The sequence below is a fragment of the Tachypleus tridentatus genome, chromosome 4 (assembly GCF_004210375.1).
Source record: "Tachypleus tridentatus isolate NWPU-2018 chromosome 4, ASM421037v1, whole genome shotgun sequence".
In the NCBI taxonomy this organism is placed as follows: Eukaryota; Metazoa; Arthropoda; class Merostomata; order Xiphosura; family Limulidae; genus Tachypleus; species Tachypleus tridentatus.
Window position 1 is genome coordinate 4,010,275 of NC_134828.1, and position 14,437 is coordinate 4,024,711.

The 14,437-nt window shown below is 34.0% G+C and overlaps 1 protein-coding gene across 3 annotated transcripts in view; it reads left to right on the plus strand.

Moving 5' to 3' along the window:
* Positions 1–228: 228 nt before the first annotated feature.
* Positions 229–14,437, plus strand: part of LOC143248466 (transmembrane protein 8B-like) — a 93,411-nt gene continuing 79,202 nt past the window's right edge. For 2 of the 3 annotated variants that reach the window (XM_076496863.1, XM_076496864.1), the window contains exon 1: positions 229–353. In XM_076496863.1, the coding sequence (XP_076352978.1) occupies positions 272–353 (82 nt within the window). In that variant the 5' untranslated portion in view covers positions 229–271. Of the gene's footprint in view, positions 354–13,364; positions 13,403–14,437 lie in introns of all 3 variants that reach the window. The other variant, XM_076496865.1, reaches the window with a different exon arrangement.

Sequence of the window (14,437 nt, forward strand, 5' to 3'; positions counted from 1 at the left end):
TATTTTTGAGTTATGTTAAAATAGAATTACGAACAATACCAGTTTTTAATGATAAACGTTTACTTTACTTTAATAATGATTTTTGCTGTTTTATGTAACTTTTGTATGAAGTTTTCTATTGTTTTTCACAAGTAATTTCCCAGTTCTTAGTATATAGTTTAACTTCTTGGAACGTATTAACTAATCCAATTATTCAGGAAATATACCTAATAATATAAACAGGTGCCAGAAGTAGAATAAATTGACGTCACTTCCGGAAACTCGTTGTGAAATGGCGGAGCAATGGCAGGGAACTGTCATTAGCATTGGGATTATTATTTTGCTTGGAGTTGTGGAATTAAGTATTTCTTTTGGTATTGAAAGTTACTAAACACTTATTCTATCAAATTTGTTTATTTCAAACTTAATTTCCAGATAGTTATTGCTTAATAACGTATTGATAATTAACTGAATTATTAAAGGCTACAATCTAGTTAAGTCTTTTTCGAATTTGAGTTTTTCTTTATATTCTTTATAGAGTAATTTGTAAGTTATACAACATAAAGTGTAAATTGTGTAATATAAATTTATAATTAAATACTTATTTATGTTATGAATACTATTAACCGTATCCTACTCTGTGAGTGTGTTATAGTCGTTATATGGTCGTATTTGCAGTGTTATATGAACTTAAGCTAAACTTTAAGGTTGAAAGTGAAATATCTGACAAATATTTGTCATTTCAACAAACCTTAAGTATTTAAACCAAGTAACTCTTTTACTTAAGTTTTTTTTAGCTTTTAGAAGAAGAGGTTGAAAATCTGAAACAATGTATAGTGTAGGAATGGTATAAGCTGAAAATAAATACTCTAAATAATGTTAAATCTTATTACTAATTTAGTAATCCAAAAATTAAAAATTCAGATGTTGGAACTAGAGTTTAATATTATTATTATTATTATCACATTCAAAGCCAGTTTTGTGAGGTCAGAAAGAGCAGCAACCAGAATATTGAGGTGGTACTGGGTTTACTTAGCCTCAGTTTTTCAGTTTCATGACTTTTGCATACGTCATCCGTAAATTATATTTTTCTTACAATTCTGTGAATGTGATGTGAGTGTGTTAAAATCTGTTGTTTGAGACCATTTTCAAAAGCATATTACTTTTTGAAACTGTTGTCTGACAAATAGCTCAAAATTTCTTCAGAATATTATTGTTTGTTATCCTACGTTTGTTGTAAATATTTCTTCAATATAAGTTTTTTAAGTTTATTTTTATGAATAAGGGTACTGTACAGGATAGTTTAAATAGATGATACTCAGAAGTCTGTTAATTTTGACACTAAAATCTGTTAGGAAATGAGAATAGATGTTACAGTTGAAGGCAAAAGTTGATTTTTAAATGTAAAGTGTTTCCATTTATGTGTAATGAGAGAGTTATGATGATAGTTGATACAGCACGAACATTAAACTTAGTTATGTTTAGAAGTGATAGTTTATCTTAGATTTGTTTATGAAACTGTTTATGAATCATATGAATTATTGTTCAATAGTTGTAAATTGGTGATTGTTATATTATTGCATCAGATTTCCAGAACATTCTGAGTTTTTGTCACTTTTTTAAGTATTGTTGCATCACAATATTTAATGTGGGGAAAGTTCTAGGGCTTTGCCTTGTTATGAACACGCATCAAAAGTTAGTTGTAATATAGATCTGGAATGAGTGATTGTGAGCTTAGCCATAAAGAATATATAGTGCCAGTTGCTGAAGGGAAGTTATCACAGACTGTATTGTAATAACAGAATATAAAAGAATAATTTATCTTGTTAAATTATGTTCAAATTAATTGGACCAACCTATATCCAATTTTGACAAAAAAAAAAAAGAATTATTTAAAGCTTGGATGCATCTGTGATAATTAACAATGGTATATACATTTTACTTGTTTTGATATTTTAAAACAAGTGAATTATGTACTTTTTGTTTTTTTGTAAAAATTTATCATCAACAAGTCAAAGACACCTATTGTAAAGAGTCTGGCTTACAGAAAAAAACCTGACAGTGATGAAAAACAAGCCACCAATCAAGTCTTGTATTTGTTGATATTGTGAGGGTCCTTGCTTGCAATATTGATGATTCAGATGAAGCATTCCTTTTCTTTGACTATTTATTTCTGTTAGCACATCTTGTTTCTTCTATCTCCCTTCTTTTCAACTTATCTTTTCTTACCTGTGAGCCATAACATGGTTACCAGATTTTACTTGTATTATTCTCTTCTGATGTGAATTCTTTCATATTTGGGTTTTTGACTTCCCTAGAACCCTTCATTCCTTTGGGGTATGCCATTATGTACTTCATACAGTGAATCTTTTGGATCAAAGGTTTTATATCTTGATGTCTTTTGTCCTCTTTTATGACCTTATCCTTGGAATTGTCACTGTGATTGAGCCTATTTACATCATATACTGGAAACTTCAGTATCAGTGGCCAACTTCCTCTCTCAACCAGACATGATTCTATCAACAGAATGTTGATTCTGTCCTCTAAACTCCTAGATCTTCTGTGGGCTTTAGCCTTGGTTCTTATGGTTCTCTATTCTGAAACATTAGGCTCTGACTATCAATTTTTGAGCTAGGCCTGGTCTTTTCTTACTCTCTGTATCTACTTTCCTATTTATTTTCTTTCTTTGGCTCTGTTGTTGGTACCTCTTTTACTGCCGTAGTCTTTATTTACTTTATACTCACATCTCTTGATTTACTTTATACTCACACCTCATGATTTACTTTATACTCGGATCTCATGATTTACTTTATACTCTCACCTCTTGATGTACTTTATACTCGCACCTCTTGATGTACTTTATACTCACACCTCTTGATGTACTTTATACTCGCACCTCTTGATGTACTTTATACTCGCACCTCTTGAGTTACTTTGTACTCGCACCTCTTGAGTTACTTTGTACTCGCACCTCTTGAGTTACTTTGTACTCGCACCTCTTGAGTTACTTTGTACTCGCACCTCATGATTTACTTTATACTCACACCTCTTGATGTACTTTATACTCGCACCTCTTGATGTACTTTATACTCGCACCTCTTGATGTACTTTATACTCGCACCTCTTGAGTTACTTTGTACTCGCACCTCTTGAGTTACTTTGTACTCGCACCTCTTGAGTTACTTTGTACTCGCACCTCTTGAGTTACTTTGTACTCGCACCTCTTGAGTTACTTTGTACTCGCACCTCTTGAGTTACTTTGTACTCGCACCTCTTGAGTTACTTTGTACTCGCACCTCTTGATTTACTTTATACTCGCATCTCTTGATTTACTTTATACTCGCATCTCTTGATTTACTTTATACTCGCATCTCTTGATTTACTTTATACTCGCATCTCTTGATTTACTTTATACTCCCACCTCTTGATTTACTTTATACTCCCACCTCTTGATTTACTTTATACTCCCACCTCTTGATTTACTTTATACTCGCACCTCTTGATTTACTTTATACTCGCACCTCTTGATTTACTTTATACTCGCACCTCTTGATTTACTTTATACTCGCACCTCTTGATTTACTTTATACTCGCACCTCATGATTTACTTTATACTCGCACCTCTTGATTTACTTTATACTCGCACCTCTTGATTTACTTTATACTCGCATCTCTTGATTTACCTTGTACTCCCACCTCTTGATTTACTTTATACTCGCACCTCATGATTTACTTTATACTCGCATCTCTTGATTTACCTTGTACTCCCACCTCTTGATTTACTTTATACTCACACCTCATGATTTACTTTATACTCGCACCTCTTGATTTACTTTATACTCGCACCTCTTGATTTACTTTATACTCGCACCTCTTGATTTACTTTATACCCACCCCTCTTGATTTACTTTATACTCACACCTCTTGATTTACTTTATACTCGCACCTCATGATTTACTTTATACTCGCACCTCATGATTTACTTTATACTCACACCTCTTGATTTACTTTATACTCGCACCTCATGATTTACTTTATACTCGCACCTCTTGATTTACTTTATACTCGCACCTCTTGATTTACTTTATACTCGCACCTCATGATTTACTTTATACTCTCACCTCTTGATTTACTTTATACCCACCCCTCTTGATTTACCTTGTACTCCCACCTCTTGATTTACTTTATACTCGCACCTCATGATTTACTTTATACTCGCACCTCATGATTTACTTTATACTCACACCTCTTGATTTACTTTATACTCGCACCTCATGATTTACTTTATACTCACACCTCTTGATTTACTTTATACTCGCACCTCTTGATTTACTTTATACTCACACCTCTTGATTTACTTTATACTCGCACCTCATGATTTACTTTATACTCGCACCTCTTGATTTACTTTATACTCGCACCTCTTGATTTACTTTATACCGCACCTCATGATTTACTTTATACTCTCACCTCTTGATTTACTTTATACCCACCCCTCTTGATTTACCTTGTACTCCCACCTCTTGATTTACTTTATACTCACACCATTCTTTCCTCTTCCAATTATCCCTTCTCTCTTCTATATCCCTTCCTTTTTTTTTTTTCACCTCTTGAACCATTTGTACCTGGTGTAATGCCTGTTGGATTGTTTGGCATGCCATATCAGATACTTCTCCATTTAAGGGAACCTGCCTCCTCCTGTCCATGTTCTTCTTTCCTTATGGAATGGGTCTGTTGACTCTTCCATTAAGATGTACATCTGAGGATGTGTATGCTCACAGATTAGTTCCCCTAACATCACATTTGATTCATTGCTGTTTTCATTCTCTTACACTTCATTGTCTTCAACAGTCCTTGGATGAGCTTCATCAGGCAGGTGTATGTACTCTCCACAAAATCCTCTTTTCTGTACCTTCAGGTTGTTTTGTCTCCTTATAGTTTTCGTCTACCACTGGTCAGCATTCTTCAATTGTGCTACCATATTTGGTAAAAATGTGCTTCTCTTTCAGAGTGCATCTTACATTATATAGGATACTTAATCAGAATCTATATTTATCCAGGATAACATAAAGTATTCATATCATCCACCCTGGCTCTAGATGTTTCCACTGTGAGATGGGGTGTTTTGCAAGACCATTTGAGATATCCTTATGGTATATCTATTCAACTCATTGTATGATCCAGAATATACATATTATATTGACTATTATGGACAAAGCTAGCATCAGAGAGAGGTGTTTTGGCTCATGGTCTCCCAGTAGACAACTGTAAGTCTTAGGATTTATGACACTTATAATTAGGGGTTTGATTTCTCTTGGTGAACTTAGGAAGTAGTCTGATGTTGCCTTGCAATAAGAAAACACACTCTATGGCTACTTTTTAAAAATAGGGTTTCTAGGTTACCCCTTGCCTTGTTTCCAGTAAATAAGAAGTTTATGGGGTTTCAGGCATTTTCTGTTGGTCTTCTCAACAGGGGCTATTCCCTCTTCTTCAAGTAGGATATAAGAAGCCTTTGTTACTTACCATTTCCTAATCACTGGAGTTGTAGACCATGAATAATTCTCACCAATTGGAACCTAACTATTTGGGCAAGCATAAGGGCTGCCAGTGTGATGAGAATTAGACCAGTGACAACACTGATATTTGAGTTGCAGGGAGCATCCTACACATGCCTCTAATACCAGATGTGCCCTCTTTCTGCAGCCTGAGTCTGTCCAACAGAGTTGTAATGTACACACAGTAAATTACTGTTTCTGAAACCAGAACATGTTTGGTAGAGGTGAGGTTTGCAAGCCCAGCATGTGGATCAATACAATATAAAGCAGTGCCTTTTTCCTGCAGACAGTCCATCTTGTAAAAGTTATTCAGTTGAGCACTCACTATATAAAATTAATAAATTATTACAACTTTTTCTTGCAGTCTCCCTCTGGGGTGTTTCTATTATTGATGTGATGGGTCGTGCTAAAGAGCATGTGCTCCTGAATCACAACCTGTCTCTCTTCAATACTGGCTCTTACACTTATTTTCATGCACCCAGTCAGTCATTTACTGCTATAGATCTTTCTATCTGCTCCCCTTTGCTTTTCTTGGGAGGTTGGCATCAATTCACGGGGTAGTGATCATTTCCCTGTCATATTAAGAGAAATTGGCCATGGTCAGTGCCACCGGACCCATGTGCCTCATTAGAAGTTGGACCAGGCCAACTGGTCTTCTTTCACTGCTCTCTCAAAATTTGATCCTGCCATTTTATGTAAATCATTCATAGATGATTGTGTAGCAGCAGTAACTAACTAACTGTATTGTCCAAGCAGCTGCTCAGTGCATCCCCAAAACCTTGACATCTTTCCCACGGCATCTCTGCCTTTGGTAAAATTTGGTTTATTATATAACGCAAAAAGCTCAGAACACACTTGGAGTAAATTTCGTAGATACCCCAAGCTTTCAAACTGCATAGCATTTTAGCAAGCCTGTGCACATGCTTGGTGAGTTAGACATCAAAATTAGAAGGAATCTTGGATTAAATACACATCTAGCATTTCTTCAACCACCAGTTCAAAAGACATATGGGACAAGATCCAGAAGGTGGGTGGATGGTATACTTCTGCCCCCCTCCTTATCTTAATATTCAATGGCCATGAAGTTGCTAAAGCTCAGAACATTGCCAATACTTTTGGTGAATGTTTCATGTATCTAGCTCTTCAAACTTTGAACATCTGCCTGTTTCCTTTTTTGACTGATCATCCCCATGACTACAATTGCCCTCTTACACTGGTGGAACTCAAATGTGCACTTCATTGGTCTGGCAATACATCAGTTGGTCCTGATGATATATATTATGAGATGCTACACCACCTTTCTCCTGTCTCTCTTACTATTCTCCTGGCTGTCTTTAACTGGATATGGCAGGAGAATATCTTTCATGATGCTTGGTGCCAAGCTATTGTACTCCCTATTCTTAAACGAAGGAAGGATCCAAAGATTCCTTTGAATTACTGTCCCATTGCTTTGATGAGTTGTCTCAGTAAGACCTTAGAGAGGATGATTAATGCTTGTTTTGTTTGGTTTCTTGAATCAAACAACCTTCTCTCACCCACTCAGTGTGGGTTCTGAAGACAACGCTCCACGATAGACCATTTAATTTGCCTTGAAACATCAGTCAGAGAAGCCTTTTTGGAGCAATAACATCTTGTTTCTGTTGTTTTTTTTATTTAGAGAAAGCTAATGATACGACATGGAGATATGGCATCTTGCAAGACCTTTACTCATATGGATTGTGTGACAATTTGCCAGATTTTATTAAGCATTTTTTTAATGTACTGCCAATTCCAGTTCCGTATGGACTCAACACTTTCCCATTTTTTCTCACAGGAACTTGGAGTCCCTCAGGGCTGTGCTCTCAGTGTCACGCTTTTCATTATAAAGATTAATGCCATCAGTGAACAGCTACCCCCTACAGTTGCAAATGGTCTTTTTTGTTGATGACTTTCACATTTAATGTCAGTTACCAAACATGAGGTTTATTGAATGGCAGCTCCAAACTGCAATCAATCATATACTTAAGTGGACTACAGCAAATGGTTTTTAATTTTCACTCCCTAAAACTGTTTGTGTACATTTCTGCTGCCAACAGGGTATTCATCCAGATCCAGAACTTCATATTGATGATGTTGTACTTCCTGTTGTTAATGAGACAAAGTTCTTAGGTCTTATATTTGACTGTAAATTAAACTTTATTTCCCATATCAAGTACCTTCATGTCAAATGTTTAAGAGCACTGAATATCCTTCGTGTCCTCTCTTCCACCTCTTGGGAAGCAGTTTGATACTCCATGTCTAAAATTTGTCATGCTCTTATCTGATCCAAACTTGACTATGGGTTTGTGGTTCTGCCAGAACCTCAGCACTGAAAATGCTAGATCCTATCCATCATCAGGGGCTTGAGCTTGCACTGGGGCCTTTTGTACTTCTCCAGTCCAAAGTTTGTTCCTCTATTTCCATAGTGAAGTGGATTCTTTTGTCTACGGAATTGAGATATTCTAAGAAGGCTGGTAAGTTTTCATGACTGTGGGGCCAACTGACGAAGGTGTCAACATAAAGTCTCTACTTGGTTTTATTGGTTTGGATGAAAGGGCTCTTTCTTCAATGTCTTCAATGAAAATGTCTGCTAGGATTGGAGAGAGTAGTGATCCCATGGCTAGACCATCTGTTTGTTCATAGAATTTCTCATTGTATTGGAAATAGGTTGATTGTAGACAAATGTTTGTTAGTTCCATTATGGCATCTATTTTTATATCTGTTTTGTCTGGTAGAGAGTTGTCATTGTGTGGTGATGTGAAGGGTTTCTGAGGTTGGAACATTGGCCAATAGATCTGTGATGTCAAAACTGACCATAATATCCTGGGGTTTGATGTGTAGCTTTCTGAGTTGCCCTTTGAAATCTGTTGAGTTTTGAATGTGATGTTCAGTGTTTCCTTGTAGAGGAGATAAGATAGGTACTGGGAAATTAACCAGTTGATGGCATGGTGAGTTTTCAGCATTGACGATAGGACTTAGAGGTATATTAGATTTGTGTACCATTGGTAATCCTCCAATCAGAAATAGTGATAATCCAGCCAATCATAACATGCTTTCCACAATCCACCAGGACACTATAAAAGACCGTCAACTCCTACACACACGCTGACTTGAAGACGAAAGGTGAAAGACTTTGAAACATTATCCTCTACACTTGTGTCTCCAGAACAGGCAGTTGCCACCCATTATACAAAGTTTCATCATGAATACTCTGCCTAAACAATATATCAAAGAACTTTGTATCTGTACTTGGACAGCAAATTACAAGTTCTGTCCTTTTTTTTTTGCGACACAAGTTTGGCTTCTATGCCTCTTCCATTTCTTCCATGGGTGAAGAGTATACCCAAAATGAAATTTAGTCTCCTACCTAGGTGGCGCTACCATTGGATGTCATGCCTCATGGATGTCTTCCAGATACCTTCTGAAGATTGTTCATCTAGGTAAATTTTGCATGGTTTCTCTACCATATCAGTTATCTTTCTTACCTAAAAGTATATTTCATCACATTCCCACCAGTCCTCCCCACTCACTTTACATATTTTGTAACTTGCCTCATAAAAAAGAATGAGGATTTGATATGTAGAGGGAGTTGTCCTCATGCTGCTTGAAGGACTCATGTTGTGTGATGACCTCATTCAGTAACACAATTCACTCAAAATCATCCAAAATTAGGTGGGAGTTGGCTTGAGGCTAGTGGCTTGTAATTTTTTCAGAGCCATGTTGAAGAATACAGATAATTTGTGTGAAGAGGAGAGTAGGTAATGCAAAAAACGTTAATTTTTGTTAGCCACCAGTGCTGATAATAAACCCTCTGTATCTAGGTAACTGTTTGAATGGACAAAGAAGATAATAAAAGAGAAAGGTAAAAAAACTAAAATAAAATGTTAAATGTGGGACCTGTCATTGTATTATCTTCAAAGTATGCCACAAGAAAATTAGAGAACTTTATTCTGTAAACTTTGATAAGGTCATCTCTTGCTCTTCTTTAATCGAATGAAAGTAAGTTGAGAGGTTAAGGAAATCAGAGAACTTTATTCTGTAAACATTGATAAGATCATCTTTTGCTTTTCTTTAATTGAATGAAAGTCGAGAGATCAAGGAAATCGGAGAACTTTATTCTGTAAACTTTAAGGTCATCTCTTGCTCTTCTTTAATTGAATGAAAGTAAGTTGAGAGATCAAGGAAATTAGAGAACTTTATTCTGTAAATGTTGATAAGGTCATCTTTTGCTTTTCTTTAATCGAATAAAAGTAAGTTGAGAGGTCAAGGAAATCAGAGAACTTTATTCTGTAAACTTTGATAAGGTCATCTCTTGCTCTTCTTTAATCGAATGAAAGTAAGTTGAGAGATCAAGGAAATCAGAGAACTTTATTCTGTAAACGTTGATAAGGTCATCTCTTGCTCTTCTTTAATCGAATGAAAGTAAGTTGAGAGATCAAGGAAATCAGAGAACTTTATTCTGTAAACGTTGATAAGGTCATCTCTTGCTCTTCTTTAATCGAATGAAAGTAAGTTGAGAGATCAAGGAAATCAGAGAACTTTATTCTGTAAACTTTGATAAGGTCATCTCTTGCTCTTCTTTAATCGAATGAAAGTAAGTTGAGAGATCAAGGAAATCAGAGAACTTTATTCTGTAAACTTTGATAAGGTCATCTCTTGCTCTTCTTTAATCAAATGAAAGTAAGTTGAGAGATCAAGGAAATCAGAGAACTTTATTCTGTAAACTTTGATAAGGTCATCTCTTGCTCTTTTTTTAATCAAATGAAAGTAAGTTGAGAGATCAAGGAAATCAGAGAACTTTATTCTGTAAACTTTGATAAGGTCATCTCTTGCTCTTCTTTAATCAAATGAAAGTAAGTTGAGAGATCAAGGAAATCAGAGAACTTTATTCTGTAAACTTTGATAAGGTCATCTCTTGCTCTTTTTTTAATCAAATGAAAGTAAGTTGAGAGATCAAGGAAAACAGAGAACTTTATTCTGTAAACTTTGATAAGGTCATCTCTTGCTCTTCTTTAATCGAATGAAAGTAAGTTGAGAGATCAAGGAAATCAGAGAACTTTATTCTGTAAACTTTGATAAGGTCATCTCTTGCTCTTCTTTAATTGAATGAAAGTAAGTTGAGAGATCAAGGAAATCAGAGAACTTTATTCTGTAAACTTTGATAAGGTCATCTCTTGCTCTTCTTTAATCGAATGAAAGTAAGTTGAGAGATCAAGGAAATCAGAGAACTTTATTCTGTAAACTTTGATAAGGTCATCTCTTGCTCTTCTTTAATCGAATGAAAGTAAGTTGAGAGATCAAGGAAATCAGAGAACTTTATTCTGTAAACTTTGATAAGGTCATCTCTTGCTCTTCTTTAATCGAATGAAAGTAAGTTGAGAGATCAAGGAAAACAGAGAACTTTATTCTGTAAACTTTGATAAGGTCATCTCTTGCTCTTCTTTAATCGAATGAAAGTAAGTTGAGAGATCAAGGAAATCAGAGAACTTTATTCTGTAAACTTTGATAAGGTCATCTTTTGCTCTTCTTTAATTGAATTAAAGTAAGTTGAGAGGTCAAGGAAATCAGAGAACTTTATTCTGTAAACATTGATAAGGTCATCTCTTGCTCTTCTTTAATCGAATGAAAGTAAGTTGAGAGATCGTATTGACCCTTGCATCCTGAGAAACATCCTAATGTACTTTTCTGAATCCTGTTTTTTTATGAGATCAGAACCCTACAAGGAATTCTAAGTGAGACTGAATTAGTTAATTGAATTTGGAGGTAATTATCTCTCTGGACTTAAGTCTATAAATATACTCTAAATTTCTATTAATAAAATATATAAAATATATAAAAAAAAGTTATTTTCCAATATTTATGGAAATGATCCAAGCCATTCTGTAATTGATTAATATTCAATATAGCTGGAAACACCAAGACTTCATTGTAGTTTTATGTCTATGTTCATTACCTAGATTTCATGTTGTTGTAATTTCTGTTTTGTTAACAAGTTTGAATGTTGTCTGGTTCTTGGTGGTGTACTCTCTTCTGAACATCTGTTTGTTAAGTCTCAGAAACCGATTTCTTCAACTTAGATACTGCATGTTAATCCTTGATAATTCTTGGTTGTATTAATTCAGAATTTGTATTTTAAATTTTGGTAAAACATACTATGTTAGACAATGTAGAATGATTTGTTCATGAATATTTTTTGGTTGTTTCATGTATGTGTGATGTAATAGTTCATGGACAAATGAACAACTTGTTTCTCACTTGACAGTACAGTTGTAAATGTTTTATTTTTCATTGCCATTAGATATAACACTAATTTTCATTGTTAATAGATAAATATAAAGGTTCTGTGTGATTTCTGTTGTTCAATTTTGTGATTAACTTCTTTTCAATATTTGCTTATTCTTTCTGGTGTTAAAATTCTGACACTGAATTTATCATTTTAAGAGTAAAATTTAAGATTTGGTCATCAGATAAATGAACTCTTGAATCCAGTTTGAATGCATTGGTTCACAACTGTTGTGAAATTCATGTAAGTGATGATAGAATTAAACCTTAATTTGTGGGAAATTGCTCCAGATGGAGAGAAAGTGAAAGACTAGGTTTAGTTACAAACAATTAAACAGTGCTTCTCAAAGGAGTTATGTTTGTGCTATTAATATGTTGCTATATATTTAAACATGTAACTCTTATTGTAAACATTTTTTGTTTGAATATGCTATTTAATGTCATTTATATTATCAGATGTTTGATATTGTATGGCTGTTAAATATTCAATGTTTTGAGTATGAAAATTATAAACCTTTGACACCAAATTTATAAGACAACAACATATTTAAACTAACTGTTTTCAACGAGTTCTATTAACCTTTCTTTATATAAGTTAACTACAAAACTATACCAGTTATTCTATGATGTTTGCAAATAACTTGAAACTGAGTTATAGCCTTATTTGAACACGTAATTACTATAATTGAGTTTTTCTCTGTTTGTAAAACTGCCAGTATCATTAGAAAGCATTGTTAAAGTGGAGAACACAGAAATAGCTAAAAATAACCGAAGAAATGTATGAATTTATGTGTTGGCTTTAGTACGACAGAAAAGCATTTAAAGAGCCTTTGGAACATGCTATCACAAGCATAGTTATGCTTAGTGTAATCTAAAAAAAACAACAAATATAATTTTAGTGTAAATAATATTATTATTACTTCTTGCTTCCAGTGGTACATCTGTGGTCTTGTGGTTCTAGAAACCATGTTTTGATACTTGTTGTGGGTGAAGCACATAAGTCAATTGTGTAGCTTTTTGATTAACTACAAACAAACATTACTTCTTATTAGCTTTATTACAAAAACAATGGCATTCCTGTAAAATCTAAAGTATAGGGTGAAATATGAATTATCAGCCAATAAGAGATGAACATTAGATGACTGTAATGTATAGAATGCTAAATGCTTTGTACACTGTACAATTGGTGTCTTCAGGGAGCCAACCCTTATTATGTATGGAAATGAAAAAGTAAAAATAAAACACCATACATATAATATTGAATTTTATTATGTATATTCAAAGAATACAGTAACTTTCAGTCAGGGAAAAAAAGTTATAACAAGAAGTAAAAAAAAATTGTATAAAATGGTGTCGGGATGGCAGAGCTAGAAACAAAGGTAACATGAATGTAGGGTTAATACAGACATTTATTTTTCACATTTTTTTTTCTTACCATAGATTCCTCAGTATTAAGTCCAAATAAGTAAAGAGTATGACCAGTGGTGATTAATAATATATTGTAATCAATTGTATCTTACATTATCATAGGTCATTCTACAAGTGCAATGAAGAGACTAAGAAAACTCGTAAGTTAGCAATAAGCGCGAGCGTGTGTATATATATATATATATATATTATTGATATATAATATTGAAACAAATGTTTACTTATCAACCTGCTACAGTGAGATTGTTTAAAAAGAGAGAAAACAAGTGATAAAACATTAAGTGTGATGTAGGATGGAAGTGCCAGAAGGTATAAGGTAGAGATGAATGTATGAAAACCATTACATAAGTAGGCACATCCTTCCAACTGTCAGTTGCTTGAATTCAGATTTTAATAAAAGTTGTACAGTCTTATAGTGGTTAATGACCATAAGTTGATAAGATTCACTCAGTATTTAATGGCTACTTATGTAAGGTTTTTTATTTTGGCTTTATGTATTTTTATCCCCTCTGGTCTGGCCCAGCTTAACCCAAGTGGTTAGGGCACTCGACTTGTAATATGTGGTTTGCAGATTTGAATCACTGTCACACCAAACATGTTTGTCCTTTCAGCTGTGGGGTCATTATAATGTTACAGTCAATTCCTCTATTTATTGGTAAAAGGGTAGCCCAAGAGTCAGCAATGATTGGTGTTTACTAGCTGCCTTCCCTCTAGTCTTGCACTGCTAAATTAAGAATGGCTTGCACAGATAGCCCTTGTGTAACTTTGCATGATATTCAAAAACAAACAAACCCTTCATGTTTTTGTACGTATCATTATCATTCCATATACACAACATCATACACAGTTATATGATGTTTATTTCTCATTTAATATCGTCTATATATTTTTCAATCCATTTTTGTTGGCCAGTACACTGACTTTTTTTTTCCATTTATGTATTTTACTGTTTTCTTAACAAAATAAAGGTTAAAAATGCACATAGATGTATTAATCTATTAAATTTTAAGATCATAAATATTTTTTATTCAGGACCTTAACATTAATTTTTGAATAAATTTGTGCAATATGTGATTCATCAGTTCATTATATTTACATTTTAAAATGTTCATTTCTTGACTTTTTTATTTGTGTATTTGATGCTATATACATGAAATATAATTAGATTGAATCTT